General features: G+C 36.5%; 1 protein-coding gene across 2 annotated transcripts; it reads right to left on the bottom strand.

Annotated features, from left to right (window-relative positions):
- Positions 1 to 8,454: 8,454 nt before the first annotated feature.
- Positions 8,455 to 20,512, bottom strand: LOC129870112 (uncharacterized). 2 transcript variants are annotated; one of them, XM_055944716.1, is made up of 15 exons: positions 20,341 to 20,512; positions 20,177 to 20,261; positions 19,669 to 19,770; positions 19,488 to 19,570; positions 19,167 to 19,388; positions 18,781 to 19,040; positions 15,955 to 16,108; positions 15,250 to 15,359; positions 15,054 to 15,141; positions 11,609 to 11,944; positions 11,460 to 11,534; positions 10,572 to 11,182; positions 9,589 to 9,697; positions 9,285 to 9,464; positions 8,455 to 8,890 (listed from the first exon to the last, which is right to left on the bottom strand). In XM_055944716.1, the coding sequence occupies exons 5-15, from the start codon at positions 19,329 to 19,331 to the stop codon at positions 8,714 to 8,716; spliced, it is 2,265 nt and encodes a 754-aa protein (XP_055800691.1). In that variant the 5' UTR covers positions 19,332 to 19,388; positions 19,488 to 19,570; positions 19,669 to 19,770; positions 20,177 to 20,261; positions 20,341 to 20,512; the 3' UTR covers positions 8,455 to 8,713. The 2 variants fall into 2 exon arrangements, with proteins under 2 accessions (XP_055800691.1, XP_055800692.1); XM_055944717.1 differs by having other exon boundaries at positions 19,167 to 19,378.
- Between the last annotated feature and the right edge of the window lie 2,512 nt (positions 20,513 to 23,024).

Below are 23,024 nucleotides of genomic sequence, written 5' to 3'. Positions count from 1 at the left end.
TAACTTTTCTTTCGGGAGGAACACCGAAAAGGTCATCGAGAAAGACATTGACTATGGGAACCGACTCAAGAGAAGGACTTTCAGAGTCCATATCCCTAACCCTCATGATGTGGTAAATGCAACCTTTAGCATTCAACTTTCGGGCCTTAAGACAAGAAATGAACCTACCCTTCACTATCGAATTATGACCCTTCCATTCAAGAATAGACTCATTTGGGAATTGAATCTTGACTCGACGAGTCCTACAATCTATAGAGGCATAAGATGCGTACAACCAATCCATCCCAATAATAACATCAAATTCTACCTTTTCAAGCTCTATAAGGTCATAAGGAACAACTTTATACAAGATACACACGGGATAATCCGTATAGACCTTTCTAACAGCAACTGACTTACCAATGGGGGTAGACACCAAATAAGTCTCTACTAATATTTCGGGTAACATATCAAACCTATTTCTAGGAATGGAGTAACAAACAAAAAATTTGCACCAGGATCTAACAATTCATACACATGAAAAGAAAAGACCTTTAACATACCAGTAACCACATTGGGTGCTTTCTTAACCTCTTATCTCTCATACAAAGCATAAAAGCAGTTGGTGCGTTGGTCACCTCCTTGATCTTGTTGACCATAAGAAATTTGGCCTTGAGGCCTACCACCACCACCACCACCTCTTCAATCTCTAGCATGGTGGCCTGGTGTCACGATCTGAACTAGGGCCAAGCCGTGATACGGTAATTGAAATGCGATGGACCTCAACCAAGACATCTTATCATACATCACATATATAACATAAAGAAACATGATAATAAGAGCAGAAGTAACAATTCAAGGGAATGGGTCTAAGGGATAGAATCAATCAACCAATGTCCAAATGGACTACATCATAATACCGTCTAAACATACCTCTAGTCTAGTCTTTGAAGGGGGCTTAGGACAAGCTCCTTGCTCACCCAAAATGATATAAGAAATCAAAATAGTAGCAACATGGAAATAAAGTCATGGCCCTCGATAAGATTAGAACTCACCAACTCTTTGATATTTAGGCAACTCTAGCCACAAATAGGATGATCGTGAGTATCGTTCGTCCATACATTATGAGATAATGTAGGCAAAATATGTATTACTAAATAAAAGGTACTAAGTATATAAAATATGCATGCACAAGTAAGGGAACATAAACAACATACCATTGACCAATCATAATGAACATGAGTAAAGCTTAAAAGCATTTGAAAACATATGAAAACTCATGGTCAATGCATATTATAAAATTTTATCATAAAACTCGTAGTTTAACTTTCAACTTGTGTGGGATAAGACCTTTAATTGACATCTTAGATCATACGAGCTATAACATAGAATTTGATGGAACCCTTATCGAGAAGGAAAAGACAGCCTTGTCAGGGCATACTCTGTCGTGTTACTCAACTCACCTCAACTATGCTATCTGTGGATCCACTAGCTAGGCCATGAAGTCAATCCTACATGGGCAATGTAGTTTGGTACTTTAGGTTGCTATTAGGATTCCCTTAGGTAACTAACTAGGTTATCGAACCGAACCCCACCTAAAAGTCCTTTCGGTGCTTAGTCAATATCCCAACGGAAACTCATAAAATATGATCATAATATAATAGGGAAAGATAGTAACTATCTATCAATCCATCTTCATAAAACATATTTAGGAGTAGCTCATTAACTTTAATGATTCATAAGAATCTATAACTTCGGTGAAAATTGTACTTATCACCATCTTTAAACATGATTTTGTGAGAATTGGACTTATCATACCATAATAAATTTCTTTATTCATAAATTGATCATCATCATAACTTCATCATTAAAATCAAAGTCTCAACTTTAAACCATGAAAACGTTTCATTGAAAATCATTGAACTCATAATCAACTCATGAAAATCATCTTTGAACCTTAAAATCATAATTGAGATAGCTTTATGCATAGGCATCTATAATTCAACTTAAAATCGTGTAATTCATGTAGAAACATGCTTAGAATAATCATTGATAATAATTCAAAATGAAATTGAAATGGCCCATTGCAATTTATCAAAACTAGGATTCATAAATCAATTGAAAATTTAAGGAAACTTGAGAAAACTTTGGGACTCCATAGGTGAAAGGAACCCATGGATCAATCCCCACATACCTTGATTAAAATTACTCAAAATTGAAGAAGAAACCTTGGTGAAATCTAAAACCCTAGCTTGAATTTTGAAGAGAAATCCTTGGGAGAATTTAGTTCTTCCCTTAGAGAATTTGGGAGAGTGATTTAGAATGAGGGAAATTTCAAAGAATTGAACAGATATAGGGTTGAACTTAGCCATAATTGTGTCTAGGTTTATTGAACTGAACTTTGAGAAATGACATAAATACACTTCATTAAAAACTAGAATTTTGATCTACGGGATGACTCTACTAGTCATAGAAATAATGAAAAGTCGTCAAGATAACTCATCTTGAGGGCTGAGAAATGGGCTTAAAATCAAGCCTCTAAAGTTTGACAATGAGTCATTTCTATGACTCGTCTTCATGAATCGTCATTTGGGCTCGTCCTGCAGGTTCTAAAACCTACAAACTTTAAGGATCTATGAACTTTGGTCATGAGGGGTTCTTACAACTCATCCTATTAAGTTGTAGAACCTCTCTTAAGGGTAATACTATCAAATACTCAAGGGGTCACTCTATGACTCACTCTTATGAGTCGTAAAAATCTCTACGAGTTGTAGAGTGACTTGTAAACATGAGTCACTTCAAAAAAAAATACGAATTTTCTCCTTGGTTCAAACTTTCCGACATCCGGGGTCTTACACCCGACTTGCCACACTTGAAGCATGCATTGCAACTGGGTAAGCATTTCTCTTATGTGTTCGTCCACACTTCTTGCAAACGGAGAAAGTTTGATCCCCCAACATTCTCTCTTGGAACCATTGGGTTAGAACCCTTGTCCTTGTGGAACCTTGGAGGAGAAGTATAGGTGGAACCTTGCCCCATAAATTGTTGCCCACCTTGGCCCTTTCCACTACCACTATAATCGGACCTTTGAGGATTGAACCCTCCACCATAAACTCTAGCCTTCTTGAACCCTCTTGCTCTCTCCCACAACTTCTCATCATCAATTTGTTCTGCATATTTCATGATACGGGAGATGTCTATTTCTTTGACCATCATGGTCATCTTGCACTCTTTGGATACCAAGCTAGAAATGCTAGAAATGAATTTGCTCATCCTTTCCTTTGGATCGGAGACCATGAAGGGAACATACTTATATAATTTGGTGAATTTAAGGGCATATTCCCTCACACTCATAGTCCCTTGGCAAAGATTGATGAACTCTTGGATCATTTCCTCCCTTAGCTCCAAAGGAAAGAAGCAGTCTAGAAAGGTACCTTTAAACTCTTCCCATTGGATAGGCTCCATATATTCACCCCTCTCGATGGCCCATTGTTCATACCAAACCCTTGCCATACCCTTGAGTTGATAGACCACTAGATCGGCCTTCTCATGTAGAGGTGCACCCATGATAGCCACTATATGATAGACCTCATCAATGAACTCCATATGATTCTCGTCTACTTTGGAACCATCAAACTAGGGAAGAGCAGTAGTGAATACTTTTTCCATGGCTCCGGCGCAACCCGGTCGGTATACACCCCACAGAGGAAATTGTTCATTATCTTGAAGTCTTAAATCCTAGAAGATAGAGTAGGCACTTAAGAAGGAGAAATAACGACTTGGTTGTTTTGGTTGGCTATGGCTTGAGACAATAATGTGATAATGTTACACAATTCTGTATGGGTCACTCCCTCCTCATGATGTGGAGCATCGGGAACCGGAGGACCTTTATCCTTATCATCGACCCTTGCTCTAGGTGGAGGTACTCTTCTTAGAGGCATGATCTAGAAGACATAAAATGATGCGTTAATTAAAGGAAGTCTTAGGACACTCTAGGGCACGATATGTATTTGAAAAAAGTAATTTTTTTCCTAAACGTCCCATAGTCTTCTATTTATAATTGTGGCGTGCTTCACAATCATAAATAAAACCATATTTGATGTGGTATGTTGGACTCCGAGAATAATTCAAAATCTCAAGCTCTAATACCAATTTTTTCATGACCTAAGCCTAGGGCCTAGCTACAACACGCGAATAAGACACTCGGAGGTACCTTACCCAAGCCTCTTATCATTCACATATCTTTTCATAGGTAATGACATTCAAGAATATGCGAAAGTAAAATAGAATAATGGGACTAAGGTAATCCACATAGCACAAAAGTAATTAACAACATCAACATCATCTATTTGTCCAAGAATACCTCCACTGATTTAGACTTAGCAGGGCTAAGACATGTCTCTAGCTCACCCTCATAATAAATGGAAATAAGTATTGTGATAAGTATCCTAAAAGACTTTACATAAAAAGTCTATATAGGAAAGGATGTTGTTCCCAAAATATGGGAACTCACCAACAAAGTAGCCTTCAACGTAATCAACTAGCCACGTGGAGGTGCATGTGGAGCAATGTTGTTCCCTACGTGATAATAACATATAGGCAAAAGAGTATGTGTTAGTACTTTGGATGTACTAAGTATGTAGGCATGTATGAACGTTTAAGAAACATTAGAACATTTATGCAGTATGAAATATAGAGCAATGCATGCATAACCAATCATGTAAATAACATTTGAGACCTTCATTTGTGGGAGATGATAGTAACTGACATTTAAGACCATGCGAGCTATTGCAAGGAATCCAACATAACCCCCTACGTTGGCATGTGGAGACTACTTGCCGAATAGAGCTCTGTCAACTTTATTTATTTCTTTAACTTTAACTTTAAGGCTATTTGTGGATCCACTAGCCTAAGTCTACAGGGGCTCCTATGTTGGCACATAGTTAATGAGACAAGGGGTTGCTACTAGGATTCCCTTACCGAATCTCACCTCAATGCCTCATTCGATGCTAAGTCAATCCCACGGAATAGTTTATATAATAAGAATGTAATCAGCTACATAGCTTTACATCATCAAAACATCATTCGATAGAATGTCACATTAAAACCTTTCATTTGATTCAAATATGTGAGAATTTTCCTTATCACATATAATTCATTCTTTGGCTAAGAAGACCCTTTCATCATCATTCAATCATTTCATAAGACTCCCTTTAATTATAAACATTTTCTTTCATAAACTTTTATTTTGGAGTCAAAGCTTTTAATTCAAACTTCATTGAGCATATAGTGAAACTAGGCGGGTTCATCTCATTTAACTTTTAAATCATTTAAAATGATGCTAGCATGCATAAGAGTAATGGAATGCGTCACTTAAGACATCTTTAAAACAATCCACCACTATAATTTAAAACTACTTTCATGCCTTCATATAATGCCCTTGATAAATCATCCATTCCGTGTAAATAAGAGTCAATGTAAGACAACATAGGTAAATAAACTCCAAATATTCAAGAATTTATTCATTTAGAATCATAGAATGAAAACCCATAAAATTCATCACTTGAAATTAAAATATTGAGTTTAGAAATCACTTGGGCTCCATGGATGGAAGAACCCATGAATGAGACCCACATACCTTGAGGGATGAAACCCTAATTAAAGCTTGAAAGTAATAGAGACTTGAAGATATTTGAATGAAACCCTAGGTCTTGAAGATGAAACCCTTGGGAGAACTTAAGAGGAGAGAATCTTGTGTCTGAGTCTAAGTGTGAGAAATGAGGGCTTGGGAGAGTTTACGACTTTTAGATAGGTCAATTTAGTCCCCAAAACAACCACACTCTAATATTAAAATATAGAAAAAGATCAAAATGCCCCTTTTAAATCTGGGAGGACTGACTTCACGGAGGACCCATCATGGTCTGTGGTGCTCACCACGGTCCGTGGTGGTGTCCCATGATAATTGAATCAGAGGGAAAAAATCTTGGGGTTGCAGGAAAAGTCTCTGAACTTCCCCTACGGAGACCGTCACGATCTGTGGAGGGCATCACATCCCGTGAAATGTGGTCGTGGTGCAGGTCCTGCAGGAGGACTGCAGAGTGACCACCGTGGAAATACACTACGGTCCGTGAAGAGCTCCACGACCCGTGGTGGTATTCTTTGGTCCTCTCCTTGGAAAGTTTATTGGGGCCTTAGAGGAGGGGTCACCATGGAGAGCACTACAGTCCGTGATGCTCACCACAGTCTGTGGTCCCACACTACGGTGACTCATCATGAGGCGTGGTGCTCACCATGAACTGTGATGGCCTTCCGTGGTCATCACTGGTGCCAGTTTCTGCATTTTTGCTGAGATTTCATTCTTTATTCCTTATTTTAGGACTTTTCAAATTTTTCGGGGTCTTATATCAAGTCAGTTTATTTCAAGTATCTCCTCATAAACCATAATTTAGAGAAAACGTCCTAGAACCCAGAGAGATAATTTTTCAAGGGTTAGAGTTATTTTCTTTTTCGAGGTAAGTTTTCTCCGTCAATCCTTCCATCGAATGATTCCCTAATATCCTAAAATCAAGGAGGGTGATCTTAATAGTGTATTATGGGTTAGAACCCTAGAATTCATTAATATTGTGGGAAGAATCTAAGGATTGAAGTAATTAGTTCTTCATTTGATTCTAAGTTGTTAATTAACGCTTCTTAGAATTGAATTGATTATTTAAGTCTTATTTATGGTGTAGTGGGAACAAGAATCCCACAAAAATAATTGTTTTAACATATAAATTGCTCTAAGGGGATTAATGGAGTAGGAATTTCATGAATTAGGCTTGTGTGATCATGGGAAAATTATTGTATGATGAAATAATCTTTGGATAATGAATTAGACCTTGAGAAATGATAGAATGGAGTGGGTTTGAATTTCCAAAGCTATTATTTGAAGAATACATGATTCAATGTTCTTATATTTATTTGCTTTAGACTTTGAGCATTCCGAACCTGGAGTTATACTTTGATTAGTCACTTGTATGTAATGTGAGTTGATAAAGCATGCTCGTCTTTACACATAGTCCATGATTGATACTTGTTGGTTTGACAATACATGTATAAATAAGTTGTGAATTGTTGAAACATGTCTTTAACAACTTGTGATTGTAATGTACATTGCTATATTCAATTGTACTTCTTGTTGTTGTTGTCGTCTTGAGAGACAATTGACAGAGAACATACTGAGACATGTTGAATACTGAGAATGTATATACTCCCTTTGTCTCAATTTTTATGTCTCATTTTTCTTTTTAGTCAGTCCCAAAAAGAATGGCACGCCTTCATATTTTGTAATAATTTTACTTTAAAATGCTTATTTTATCCTTAAGGAAATGATTTACAGTCACACAAACATCTATGATTAATTTAGATCATAAGTTTCAAAAGTCTATCTTTATTTCTTAAGCTTTGTGTCAAGTCAAACTAAGTCATATACATTGAAATGGAGGAAGTACCATTCTAATGATGAGTGACTCAAGTTTGATGTGAGCTTTCGGACGAGCGGTTATGTGATAGATTGGGTACTATGTCACTATGGTGCATGGATATTTAAAATGCCTTACAAGTCATGACTAATTGGACAAGATTAAAGTCTCTTACCATGTGCGCACATATGAGTGATTGTGTGAGTAACAACAAATAAAACTGACGAAATACAAAGGCTATACAACTGTGATTTAATATGGATGCAATTCCATATTTGTGTATGACTGCTTATATATGCAGAGCTTTGTGGTGACCAACATGTTCTGTTGTGGTGGCTTGTATGTCCACTGATTGTTGGCATTGACTTGTTAGGAGTGAGATTGTCTGTCTGGTTGATGTTGATAGCTTGATTTGCTGAGTATTGATTATGTGCAGTTGTATTTTTCTACCTATTTTGTTAACTTTATGTGCGTATACCGATGCTACTCCCACACTTTTCTTGGAGTGCATAATATGATCAAGAAGGCAATTCCCATTCTAGTGATGATTATTTTAACAATTATGTTCATTCCCGATGAAAATGTGAAAATATGAATATTTGAATATTATATTAAAATTGAAATGAATATATTGTGTTTGTATTATAAATATTGGGTGTGAACCCACATATGACAATGCTGCTGACAACAGAAAGAAGTCGACCGCGCAGCTGGCTTCAACAACTGCTTTATGAAGTCACAGGAGCAAGTTCAAGCTGCAGGCAATGATCCTATTCCTAAGTTTCCCTTGGATTCTCCTAATATTGATATGTTTAATCCAAATATTGATATGTTTGTTTTTTGTTTGGGGGGTAGGGTTAATAATATTGTTATAAATATTAAATATTTTCTTAATATAGGATACCTAGGTGATTTCCCCCTTTCCTCCCTTTCCCTGTCCTATACCCGAAAGATCCAATGGAAGCATAAAAAACTAAAATTTAGAACCTCCAAAGTAAAAAAATAGAAAAAGGTATATGATCACCACGAAATGGAGTCTGATAATTAATCTTACTAGTCCTCAGCATCTCAAACTAATGCTGTAATACATGCCATAAGTCATCCAAAAAGCGGAAGCTTATGTTTATACAAATAACCCGCGATATCTGGTTCTACTGTGCGCATGAAGCCACAAAGCCATCTTTCAGAACCTTGACATTTTCAATACTAAATAATTAACTGATCTTCAAGGGGAGAACAATGTGATCCAACTTCTTTATTTTTGTCAAGGTGCCTCAAGCAGTAACCACTGTATTCATCTCGGCAAGATAACGACTATAAGTTTGGTGGTCAGTAGTGCACTTGAACCCAGGAATGAAGTCTGAGAAAAATCTTAGAACTGCAGCCAGGTGTTGCGAGTCATTAGAAGCATAAGCTGCCTCAAGAAACAATGAAGGCTGAACAGTATTCACCTGAATAACATCACTTTATGTCAGAATCCTCAGTCATACAAGAAATTGTGTCAAGTTTGTCTCGAGTACAATCAACAGAAACTGAAGAAAAACCCGCTCCTCACATTCTCTCTGATAAAGGAATGCCAGATACCAAGTTATATTGGCACATTATTGTGATACTGTAATCAAGAGATAAAGTACAGTTGAAGCTATCACTCAGGTTTAGTCCTAATCTCAACTCATATCCAACATTGGAATCCAGTTAAAGCATAGAAAATGAAACATTCAGATTTTCAGACGTGTAAACTTAGCTCATTGATATAAAAGTGGTCAACACAAGGTTTTCTTCCTTCGCTTTTTTTCCTGACAGTTAGGTTTTCAAATATCGGATCCAGGTAAAGTTTAAGAATACCTTAGTTTTCCTGGCATAACGTAAAGCTTCAAGATAATATCTATCTTGAACAAGTAGCAAGACATAGTCATGGTGCAATGCAAGTTCTCTGAGCATATCTAGGCCCAACTTCCTTGTTTGAAAATTATGCCTGCCTGATGCTAATAATTGCATTGCAACTTCTTTTGAGGGCTCAATTATCTGAAACACAATGAACACAATTTAGGGCTCATATTAGGTGTTTGTCGAGGGAAAAAAAACTGCACTCTTCTTGTTGTAGCACTCTCGGTACTTTTGAAAATACATGCTATAACAATTAGCTAACCTTGTTCATGATTAACAATCCAAGTTCTGCATAATTTTCATTCCTTGCTAGCAGTTGTATCATCAATACATAAATATTCAGAGGCACTTTCAACCTTTCCTTGTTACCACTGAAAGAATGGATACACGATCTATAAGATACAGAAAGGACAGTTCAAGCATCAAAAGTAAAAAGCATGTCAGAAAGAAGAGCAAGCAATTTTTTTTCCCTTTTACAAGATGGATGTACATGGTACAACAGTAGCAGTTCAGATTGATGAGGATTTAGGAGAACTTTGGATGGGGTTTGAACAGCTCGATGGAAATGTTTTCTGAATTAATTTTTTAGGAAAAATTACTGAAAACATTTAGTGTGTGAAGCCAAATAGGATTGGGTATTTTAATGAAACTAAAACCTAATTGGCAACCATTTATTTTTTAAAACTATCAATCAAACATCCACATTATTAGTTCATCTAGATCATGCTAACTGTTGATAACAATATTCCTGAAGTAACAAGCATTAGACTGATAGTAAATTTGTAATATAAAACATCATAAAAAAGAAAATAAGAAGAAAAACAAATAGCAACTTCTCTATTAAACAAACTCGTAAAATGGAATAAACTATCAAAACTTTTTTGAACATAATAATATGGACACAAAGTAGGTAAAATTTAAAAAGGAAAAATAACTTATGAGGGGTGGGGGTGGGGGGATAACATGTAAAAACTAAAAACTTGTGACCTACTGTTGAGATAAATTTGGTTTGGTTCTGGTTAGACTCAAAAAAAAACAACCTTACATTGAGAAAGTTTTGTATATTTCTTTCAGGTAAAAAAAATGGATATTTACAGACGAACTGCCTTGTATAAGTATTAACAGCAGAAGTACTACTGCAATATTAGTTAATATAACATTCAACGTTTTTTCTAAATGTGATACATAGTGATGGCATTATGGGAATTACCTATTTATGAGATAGCTCAGACAGAAAATGTGTACCTGCGTAGGAACTCAACAATGATCGCAACCAAGTAAGAAGAATCTCCAGCCATTTCCTCCTCTACAAGAGCAAACACAAAGCTGCACAGATCATCTGGAGATATTGCAGCAGAAGTTACTAGAGACTCCTGCTGTTCATCAGTCATTAGGGGAGTGCTACTTGGTCCAGGAGCTTGAGGTCGTTCAACAGAAGGCTGAGCTTCATCACCAGATACATCTGTCCCGACCAAGTTACCTCCATTTTGTTCACTACTAGATAAATCAACATTTTTAGATTTGCCTTGATTTTTGGCAAAACTAACATTGTCTTCAGACTCTGAAGTAAAGGACGAGGATTTGACAATAGACTTGTCATGCGTGCCACTACCGCTTTCTTGTTTTGGTGACTTCTGAGAGGTATCTGCTTGACTGATGGATTCACCAACGGCACTATTAACATTAGAACCACTGGTTGTTGAACTTCTCTCCACTTTTGATTCCATGTGATGTTTTCCAGATTTTATTGAAAGAGAGAAACAGTTGACTAGGACATCTATCGCCCTTGCAACCATGGGCACAGGTCGTCGTTCGAGAATAATTGTCCGAGCCATTGCCAAACACAACTGTTTAGCCTGAAACAGACAATTCAGATGGTGAAAATATTAACTCACTGCAAAATATTCAACAAAAACATTTCTGGACAGGCATTGATTGGTAGTTTGGTACAACAGTAACCAATTAATGTCTCAATGGGGTCAATTACAGTCGAGGTGAAACTGCTTCTATCCTAACTAATAAATTAGGGCAAATTACCCACTATTTTTTTAACAACTCAACATGTTCACGCACTAAACAGCGAAAATAACATTTCTACATGAGCAAGCAGCATCTGCATTAAAGAAAGCAGACCTTATTTGCTTCTAATTTCCTCCTCTGCAAAAATTCGAGGACTGTTTGCACTTCAGAGCTGCTAGAAGAAATGGCCTGCAAAAGATCAAGGTAATAGTAACTAAGACTAACTTCCTAATCATGATATTTACTAGCAATCAGAATTTTACCTCCAGATCTATATGGATCTTCCACAAAACTCCATTGGCAATATCACATATAAGGTCTGGAACAAGGAATACCCACTCATCTGCATAAATGACTGTTTCACCATGATTTGAGTCCTTTTCCTCCAGACCTTCAACATTTTGACCCATCAATTGAGAGGCCGCAGCATTTGCTCTAGAAAAACCTCTAACTAATAATGGAAGTGGAGCAGATACAGGCACTTGAGAATCTGCAAATATATCATATATAATAATAACCTTCGCATCCACTTGGTGAACAAGCAGTACATTGTCGACTACACTGACAGCTATCTTGTTGGAATAAACTGGCAAAGAACCCTGGAAGTACATATTAGTAGCCATCAGAGAAGAAGAAATTTTTTTTCCAGACAAATATCAAATAAAAAAATTGGCATCTGCCAGTGCAAATACAAGCAGAGTAAGTAACACATAAAATCCTCCAAAAGAACTTTAAGATTTCATTAGTTGTAGGAGGAAACAGTTTCTTTGTAATACAAACTCAAACAATCAAAGAGCAGACCAATTTATGTTTTAAGGACAAGAGCTCCACTTAGAAGTAAGAGTAATCAAACACAAGGCAACATATCAATTAGACAAAACCCAAAAAAAAAGAGGAAGAAAAAATCGAATGTCATGAATCTCCGATACACCATATTCCTCTCTGATATGTTTAACAAAAGACATCTCTTCCTTCACTTGGTCATAAAAGGCATTCTGATGCACTTGATCACCCGAATATCATTCATTCCTAAGAACTAACTCAGCATCGCTAGTAAAAATCAACCCTACCAATCCTATTTTGAGATTGGTAAGCAGTTTTTGTTAGTAGACATGTTAAGGGATTGGTTCTTCAGTAGTTCTTCATCATAAATGCTACCAATCCTATTTTGAGACATGTTTAATATCTAGTACTTGCATGTGTCAGTTATGTTTGTTAATCATCAAAACTTCATATTGTTAGCCTAACACAAAGCTCTCTTCTCATGGCTCTCCCTAGCTCATAGCTCTCTAGATCATGGCTCAACAAAACACCTTATCATGTGTTCAAGTGTTCAATTGGAACAAACCATAGTTCGTATGTGTAAATGAAATTTGTTGGCAAGTATAAGGGAATGTCAATGTATTAAGTCTTCTTAAAATGATTTGAGGAGATTTGGACTCTTCTACTTGCCAATGTTGTGAGTATTCTCTAGATCTTAGATTCCGTAGAGTATGTCATCTCTTCCATTTTAGTTTCTTAGAAGTACAAGATGTTTGCCCCACATTCCTTAACAAGCACACCTTGATGATGTCCCTTTTTGTTTAGGTAATTCATCACCCTTCCATTATATGTAATGATCTTAATATCCATTAACTACTTTTTTCCTTGAATCTCATTCTACTGGATCGAATGAATGCCTCTCGCGTTTAGAACAAATAGGATTGTCTCCTGTCCTAAGTCTCCCCCTTCCTTTGTCCCTAAACCTCTTCCTGTACACCACAATGTTCCCCCTCCCTTCATGTCTTCTAGCCAACTCCAGCATTGTCACTACCCTCACCGTCCCCCTCCCTTCCCCATTACCTCCTCTTGAATCATATTCAATGTCAAGTAGAAGTTGTATGACCCTATCCTCCCTCCCCTCAAAAGAAAAACTCAAAGTTCCCCAAAGCTAAGGTATTTGTCCTGGCCCATTTAGACGATCTCCTTCTACCTTCAGAGATTGTTAAGGGTGATATTCTCCTCCACTTCCAAGTTTTTCTTCTTCAAATTACCCATGAACTCAACCCGTTGATTCTTTGCCAAACTGCTTCCGACGTTCACCTCCACCTAGCTGGAAATTCTCCCTCTCTACCCAAAACCACACAGATATCTTCCTACCTCTCTTTCCTTCAAAACATTTTGTTTCGGTGGTCTCACTGGGGAACCCACATTGTTTTGGGCCACTGGGACTTGGCAGAGATCATTAGTGATGCCTCCAATATACTTGGGAGATTGGTCTGCGAGACCAATTATGTGTTGGAGGATCGTTTCTTATTTTGTGCCATAACAATTTATAAAGCACAGGCTGAAACAGGTGAAATCAAAGGGCATTAGAAGACAAAGGAGAAGGCTATTTGAATTTAGAGTCTTCCCAGAACTTTCCTCCACCTCTCTCTCCCCCTCTTAAACTGATTTACCTCATTTTCCAGCACGATTGAAGCTTTAGGATTGACTCTCATCGAAGTCTTCCATCTTAACCTCCCCCTCCTTCCTTCCCCTCAATCCCTCCTTAACCTCCCCACCTTCTCCTCCCTTTTGAAACTTATTCAATTTTGTTCCTTTGAACCTTTCGTTTTTGGGTATTGAGGCAGTTTCGGCTTTTAGTTAACTGATTCATCCTATCCAACCCGATTTCCTTATCAGAGGGTGTTGTAGTCCTTTGTGGTTTAAAATTGACTCCACCTATTTAACTCTGCTAACACCTTACCTTTTGCAGAGACTGAAAAACAGTTCTTTAGTTTTTCAAAACAAATGCCACCTAAATTGTACTTTGCTAGATAATTCCAAAGAAAATTGCTGGAAAATTTTCAAAAGTCCAAAAGATTTTGCAATTCACTGGTCTGAATCGACCCTCGAGCTGCAGGACAGAAAAGACTGAAATGGCTAGAAAGGGAACAATTCGTCTAAAAAGTGTACAACATCAATCCGCCACTAAGATGACCAATAGTCAGATACCATAATCATAGAACACCAAAAATAGTTTTAAATTAGAATATAACCACAAAAAAATAGTTTTAAATTTTTTTCTTTCTTCTTTCTCTTTCTCCATTCACACTTCTTTATTTTTGTTTCTCTTATTTTTACACTAGATAATGAAATTTTTTTAAATGAAATAAGAATAAGAAACTCAATAAATGATAATCAAAGAAGTCAAAAAATAATTCATGTGTGGAAAATATCAAATATACCAGAAGGATCATATATACCCCTACATGGATTTTTTGACAATTAAGAATCAAAAAACCAAATTTAAAATTAATTTTTTCACTTCCGTTAGATGAAAAGGATATACATGCATCACTTTTATAACGGTAGGGGTGTATGTAAGTCACTTCTGTAATGGTAGGGGTATATGTGAGCCACTTTTATAACGAGGGGTACATCAACTCTAAATGACAAAGTTGAGGGATATATTAGACCCTTTTCCCTTCTATATTTATAGCCACAACTACTTCAAAGTAATTTCAAAATCTGAAGTTAGGAATGCTATAATGTTATTGCGTACAACTTGGACGTTTTAGAAATATGCATGTACCCTTGGTGTTGGTAAGCTACGTTGCTCGGACTCCCCAAAAAAGTTGCCGCACTTATGTCGGATCATCAAAAAAATGCACGATTTTTAAGGATACGACACGCACCCGATGACATTTTTGAAGAGTACGAGCTACATAGTTGGTAAGAGATTACCTGTTGTATCACAGCATCCCGATAAAATCTGTAACAATGGAGCTGCATTGCTATTTTATCAAGTTGCAGGCAGTAAATTCTACCATAACTGCGAATTAACAGGGAAACATGTGACAATTTAGATGAAAAATTTACTTAACCAGAAAAATTAGGTGAAAGATCTCACTTAAGAAAAGAGAACAGGATAAGCACTTACATTGTGACGATATAAATATCCTCTGCAGCTAGGACAGGCTTACTATTTGCCTCAGATTTTGCCATTGCCATATCAAACCTTGGCAATCGGACTATTCCTACAGATGAAATCTATAAAACAGAATAACAACTAATGTCAAGCTATCAAAATTGAAAGGATTTATTGATGAATGCCTTGCATCTATTGAATTGAATATGAAGGATTGCAATTATTTGAATCATGCAAGGCATAATAGGACAAAAAGATAAGCCGAATAAATCACAAAACCTCACTTCTAAAAACTTTTTCCAGCTACAGGGGCTAATCATAAAATCTGAATAAAGAGAAATGATGATCCTTAAAGGTGAAGACAGACATGGATATTTCTTCCTCGGAAAACAGATAAAGTTCCTACCAGTGAAACTTTATATACTTCAGCTCTGAAGCTTAGCCTTGAAACCCCCAATCATGAAAAAACTTGAAAATTAGGATGGTAAACTATTCAATCCCCAACAATTTTGATCTTCCTAAAGATTATAAAGCCAACCAAAGCAATAAAATATCCGTTTAAGTTACTGTCTAGAGCCTTTTTAGACATTGCTGCCTTGTATTTATCACATAACGGACCACAATCATGCTGATATACTGCAACAGTTATGCAATGCATTTTCATACCAAGAAGGTAGAGAAACTAAAAAGAAAAGACACGAAAGACCAGAAATAAACCTGATATCCTGTAAGGCTCTTGCACTGCATTCCTGTGGCAAGAACCACCAATCTACTTTCATGTGTATAGACATACCAGCTCACATTCAGTTTCTTAGTCTCTACCAATTGAAGTGATCTTATCCCAGAACTGCACGAGAACAACTCCAGTCCACTGCAGTTGAGGATCTAGATCAGAGATGCATGCCAATCATTTTGAAAGGGTTCAAATAAGCTAACCTAAATTAATGGCAACGCTTGTTTGGATCGAAACGTAGTAGTAACTGTTATTATTGAATGGCAATGCATACAAGATATAAAGGCGTGATATATGATATAATGGTAATGCTCATACCAAGTAAGCAAGAAAGTTTGATATCCATAAGCACAAGGGAAAAGTTTCAAATTTGCCCCTACACTATCCGAAATTGCTCAATCATCTGTTACACTTTGGTCCATTCATACCCTAGCCATTAGCAAATATCTCGTATTGGGTGCTCTGCCTGTCCTAAATCTTCGAGAAAAAGGTTCAAATTTATCCCTCAACTTTGGACTTGGTTTACAATTACCCGCAAGTAGGAGCAACATTAGGGGTCAAGAGAGAAAATGAGACTTGAATATGTCCTCCTATTTCCAGATAAGTTTTACCAACGCTTGGTGTCGTTATTATATTTAATGTATGTCCAGTCCAATAAGTTTGGTGATATTACTGTATTTTAAAATTTCAATCTTAGCATTATGCTTAGAGAACCTTTTTGAATCATTTGTTGTTGAAACTTGAAACCCATCCCCGAACCCAATTCAAGTTGGAAATTTGAATTTCATCGAAGAAAGTTGAAGAACTTGAGTTTTGAAAATTCAAATCTGAATTTTGTTGATTAGAAGTATTTGGGTGTGATTGAAACTAGTTCTGCATAGACAACGGAACTTGCATCTGAAGTTTAAGCATAATTGGTGTTGATTTGAGTACTTGGAGTTTGAAAATTTATTTCACCATTAAAGAACTTGAAGTTCTTGAGGTGAGTTTCAAGATTTGGATTTTAAAATGGTGCTAGAATTGAGTGGAAAACTCTTGATATTGATTGAGGATACCAGAATCCAAAGCTCCGGAGTGTTTGAAGTTGATTTGAGCAAATTTGGATCAGATTTGAGTCGATTTGGAGAAAAAAAATATGAGCTGGAAATGTAGAATCGTGTACCAAATCATTTAGCCGAAAATTTTCATGGACCTCGACAGATCCTTTTTTTTTTAATGACAAGGGAAATTCACAGCCGCTACCCTTTGGGTGCGCACAAGGTACCCCGCTCCTATGCAATAGCTCGCAAATCACACTGGAGAGGTAATCCGAACTAGGCAAGCCCAGTGCAACGAGCTCGACCCATAAGGCAAACCCCTTGCTTTCGCTGGCAAGGAGTTTCGAACTTGAGACCTCCAACATGGAAGTCCCAAGCCCAAACCACTGGGCCACCTCGAAACAGAACTTCAGCCCAATTTCATCTAGACATTTTAAAATCATCTAGACGTTTTCCTCAAGACCAAAACATTTTCATCTAGACATTTCAAAAATGTCTCCATGTTTTTTTCCTTGCACTAGAAAATTTCAGCATTGGATTTTGATGTTTTAAATGGATTTTTGGGTCCAAGCTGCTATCTTTCATTCCTTATCAATTGTTTGGATTTCTTAAGCTAGATTACACTTAGTAATAGTCCTACTAAGTATTTTCTAGTTATTTGTGTTTGTATTTTTCTTTTTGTGCCAATTGTTTCGTGTTTTTCTCTTTATTTTTGTTGTGATTTTGGTTCCTAGTCCATTTTGTCTGCTTGTCCTCTAATTTGAACATAACTTCCATTCCGAACCGATAATTGAATGTCTACTTGGAGTTATTTGCGAATCTTGGTTGTTTAAAAGAATTTTGGATAGCCTTGTGTGGAAAAACACTAGAGTGGTGAGTGCAATGGAGCGAGGTCCCAAAGCCATTGACCTATTAGTGTGAATCCGAGGGTTGAGTGTCAATTGTGAGGATAAGTGGGTCGGTTAGCAACTCTTATTGCTAAATGTTTGCTTAATTTGCAGTAAAAGCTATGGAGGACAGTCAAGGTTCAACTCCTGTGAGTGAACCTATTTGGAATGATATTGTGAGTTCATCAAGTCCATTAAAGATGAAGTGTGTATGGACACTGAGATACAACAACTAAAATAAAGTTGTGCACTAGTACACCTAGAACGTATGTTATACCAAATTTAAGGAAACCTATTTGATGAATCTTTTGATAAAGTTCTTAGTGAGTGTACTAATGAGGGTCATTAATGAAGAGGCATTGCCACCTTCATGAAAAGAAATTTTGTGCCTTGATAAGTGTTAGCAAGATAACCCTAATTGTTGTGGTGAAAATGAATCTCTTGATGTGAAGTACCTCAAAGTTGGTGAAAGTTTTTGTGACAAAGAGAGATAAGTATTTGATGCTAGAACTAGTATTAATTACTTTACTTATTCAATTTCTGACTTTGAAAGAACATTCTTGTTAGATTTCGCAAATGTTTCCATCATGAAAGGTAAGGATGTTTCTTGGGGTGTTTTGGAGATCATTTGGAGCATAAGGATCTTTCTTGATTTCTTTGTGAAGGACCAACACAATTAATAGATTAGCAGGCCTACTTTAGGTTTTAAACTCTTTTTCAGGTAGCTTTGTGGGCCAGACAAACCAAGTTAGAGCCTCCATAGTTACTGATTAAAAACCCACTTATTCTTTTGGTAGGTAAACATTTAAGAACCACGAAGTAATCAAATAGTTATGAAATCCGATACAGACAAGAAACTTAAGAGAAAATTATTTGTGCAACATACCTAGTCTTCACAAAGACAACATCGCACGTCGGTGAATCTGTCCAAAAGAATCCAAGAATCCTTTCTGACTCAGACTTGCACTTGTGACTAAAAGTATCCCCACTCTCTCTGTTCTGGATATGAACCTCATGAGGGGATCGTTGTACAGCCAGAAGTTTTAAATCTAAAGAAAATCGAATGGACAAAACTGGACCTTCGCCTATTAAATCAGAGGATGGAGTCACATTTGGATTAAATGGAGTTGTTTTCCAACAGAAAACCTGCAGATGGGGGACCACCATTTAGTTCACTGGTAATAGGAAGCAAAAAAATCGTGCAGTATCACTTGTCAAATGTCAATGTAGACCATGTGTGATTGAGTTCATCTTTCTCGCCTAGCATTTTACCTGATCAGATGTGGGAACAATAAGCTGTTTCGTGCCATCATCATAAAAAATATTTCTTGCTCCTGAGATTTTGCATCTTAAAGGTGGATACTGAATATACACATGTGATAGAGCACCAGAACTACCAAAACCAGAAGGCTGAGAAGAAGATGCTTGTGCTGACATGTTTCACTTCCCCCTATGTAGAACTACTGACCTGAGAAACACCAAACCTATGCCAAACTGCAAATGATTAAATAAATATAACGGTCCAACGACCTATATGCTAACACATTATAAAATGAACAATATTATTATCCTTCAAAAACTAAAACGTCAAACCTTTCATGCTTGATTCAACTCTCAACAACAGTTGCTTTTCAGTCTAACTTGAATATATATACTATTCAAACCTTTCTTCGTATCTGTTAAATAAACAGGAAAATCAGGCAAGCGAAGGGACAACATGGTACATATTTAGGAAACTTTTCTCAATCAAAGATGATGGTGAGTTTTATCATACCACGCTTTTCATGCAGTTTCTCAATTCAAGGAATTCTTTTAAACACATATCACGTTCAACTTCTGGAACCTTTGCTGCAACACAACTTCCATACACTTTTGCCTGTAAGAGCAGTAGAAATAAGGTGTTAAAAGATCCTTGTGTTCAGTATTTCTCAGTCTCTGAAAAAAGGGATATGGAAACAAACAAACAGGATGAGATAGGTGGTGGGTCTAATATTTCATCCCCACTAATTACAAATCAAATATACATGATAATATAAAACCAAAGCACATAAAAATATTCATTCTTTGCCCAAAGGATCAACCAAACATTATTTATATTATATTCACGAAGAGACGCATAAAATATCAAATTTAGCTATATGTATCAAATTTACGGAAAAAAGACAGCAAATGGAAAGAAAGCACATCAAATCTTTACAACTTTTTAATTGAGTTATATGTGTCAAATTTAAGGGAAAAACAAAAATTAAAAAGAAGTGAAGGGATACCAATATTGGACAAACCTGAGCTGAACAATTCAACAATACTTTCTTGAAAATTGAAGTAGAAGCAGCAACTGTTGGATTCTTCTCTTTCATTATCTCATGCCTAAAATGACACTTTCCGATCGTCAACGAAACATTAACTCAAACAATTAAAAAAGTGTCCAAATCACAAAGAATTTCACCTAAATCATCGAAAATTAGCTAAGGCGAGGAGCATCTGAACCGAAACTAGCAATAATCTTTTCTGCAAATTTCCCAAGAAGGTCTACCGAACAGTCTTCGCTTGATCTTCCTTATTTAGGCCCGATATTAAGTTAGACTACACTTTGGCCCAAAACTCATGTTTAGGTTATGGGAAATTTTTCAAAGATAGCACTGTGGTCATTTGGTACACAGATTAATATCGCATGAATTAGTAACGTAAGAATTAATACAGAAATTAGTGTTTGGTTTATTGCTTTTCACGTAATTTTGTGTTTAGATTAAAACTCTATAAAAAGCTTCTTTTCAATTATACTTTTGAATTATTATGAGATTTTCTATTTTATGTAATTGAGTCAGAATAGATAAATGTCTGAATAGATTAATTTTTGTATGATCTTCTAACTAGCTCGGAGAAGAATAATTTTGTTGTCATGTTTACTAATTTCTCACTTGAATTATTTATATATATATAATTGTCGTCTTAATAAATTGATCACTTACAAAAAATTTATTTTCAATTTAAAAAAGATAGATCATCTACTTTTAAAATCAAAAAAATGGTAAACGGTTATAAAATCGAATAAATCATTTATTACACTTAAAAAATACAAGATGTAGTTTTAAAGGCCGTTTGGATTGACTTATAAGCTGTTTTTAGCTTTTTTGAGTGTTTGGCTAGCCAACTTAAAGTCATTTTGTGCTTAAAATAAGCCTCAATAAATAGTTGAGTTTATTTGGATGAACTTATTTTAAACAGTTTATAAGTTGAAAACAGCTTATAAGTCAAAAAAAGGTGGCCTACACCTATTTTTTTTAACTTATAAGCAGTTTTCAACTTATAAACTGATTAAAAATAAGTCAATCCAAACAGGCTATTAATATGTATGCAATTTTATAAATTGTTCAAAATACAAATAATTAGAGAACCACATATATCGACAAATAATACATTCAATTAAAATCACAAACGTCATGTGGTGATATATTTGATTTTTTAATTAGTAAATGTTAAAAAACTCACATTTCAAATATTTTATTGATTTGTATTTGATTTATTTAGTAACAAACAACTCTCTCTAAATAATAAAATTTGTAAGCTAATTTATTTAAATAAATTTACTAGTACAAAATAAAAAAGGATTAAAAGGATTTGAGGGGCATTTTTGTCTTTACATAGCTTAATCCCATGATATTAAACATATGTATTACTAATACCACCAAATACAAGGTATTAGTTATCCATCATTTAATACCATGTAGGGCGTATATCTAATCCATGAATTAATTATATACAACAACAACAACAACAACAAACTCAGTATAGTCCCACCATGTGGGGTCTGAAAAGGGTAGAGTGTACGCAGACCTAACCCCCACCTTGAAAGGTCGGGCGGTTGTTTCCGAAAGACCCTCGGCTTAAGAGAGAAGAACAAGAGAAGAGAAACAAGGAAAATAAGACATAAGTCAGTAGAGCCAAGCATATCGAAAACAATATAAAAATATGAGAAATGAGAGAGAGAAAGTCAGGGTAAGAAAGAACGGAAAGAAAGGAGCATTAACTACTATAGATAAATAGGATACCCAAAATAAACCGGACCAACATATAGAAGCAGTAATCAAATGCAGAAATCAAATGTTAATAAACAAATGGGCAAAACTACGACTACTATGGAGAAAAGATAAGCCACCTAGCCCACTATCTTAGTCTGAGTCCTACAGAGCCTCCTATCTAAGGTCATGTCCTCAGTGAGCTGCAACTGTGTCATATCATGTCTAATCACCTCTTCCCAATACTTCTTCGGCCTCCCTTTGCCCCTCTTGAAACCCTCCATAGCCAACCTCTCGCACATCCGCACTAGAGCATCTGTATCTCTCCTCTTCACATGCTCAAACCATTTCAGTCTCGCTTCCCGCATCTTGCTCTCCACCGATGCCACTCCCACCTTGTCTCGAATATCTTCATTCCTAATTCTATCCATCCTAGTGTGCCCACACATCCACTGCAGCATTCGCATTTTCGCGACTTTCATCTTCTGAACATGAAGTTTCTTGATTGGCTAATACTCCGCCCCGTACAATAGAGTCGGTCTAACCACCACTTGGTAAAACTTGCCTTTGAGTTTCGATGAAACTTTTTTGTCACACAGCACTCCAGAGGCGAGCCTCCATTTCATCCACCCTGCACCAATATGATGTGAAACATCGTCGTCGATATCCCCATCTACCTGAATAATAGACCCAAGATACTTGAAGCTTCTTTTCTTTTGAATGGCCTGGGTACCAAGCCTCACTTCCCTGTCAGCCTCACGCGGCAGGCCACTGAACCTGCACTCCAAGTATTCTGTCTTGGTCCTACTCAATTTAAATCCTTTAGACTCCAACATCTGTCTCTAGCCCTCCAGCTTGTCGTTAACTCCGTTGCGAGTCTCGTCAATCAGGACTATGTCATCCGCGAACAACATACACCAAGGCACCTCACCTTGTATTTGTCTTGTCAATTGATCCATCACTAGGGTGAATAGAAACGGACTAAGAGTTGATCCCTGATGCAACCCCATCGTGACAGAAAAGTGCTCCGAGTCCCCTCCTACCGTCCTTATCCTGGTCTTAGCTCCATCGTACATGTCTTTAATCGCTCTAATGTATGCCATAGGTATACATT

Source organism: Solanum dulcamara, chromosome 10 (genome assembly GCF_947179165.1).
Source record: "Solanum dulcamara chromosome 10, daSolDulc1.2, whole genome shotgun sequence".
Lineage (NCBI taxonomy): Eukaryota > Viridiplantae > Streptophyta > Magnoliopsida > Solanales > Solanaceae > Solanum > Solanum dulcamara.
Note: the sequence above shows the minus strand (reverse complement) of the source record. Positions and strands in the feature narration are given on the sequence as shown.

Excerpts from the sequence above, each read along its gene's own strand:
- LOC129870112 (XM_055944716.1), bottom strand. The coding sequence starts at position 19,331 with ATGTCAGCACAAGCATCTTCTTCTCAGCCTTCTGGTTTTGGTAGTTCT. Across the intron at positions 19,041-19,166 it reads TTGTTCCCACATCTGATCAG|GTTTTCTGTTGGAAAACAAC; the intron begins GTAAAATGCTAG and ends CCCCATCTGCAG. Across the intron at positions 9,465-9,588 it reads GATTGTTAATCATGAACAAG|ATAATTGAGCCCTCAAAAGA; the intron begins GTTAGCTAATTG and ends ATTGTGTTTCAG.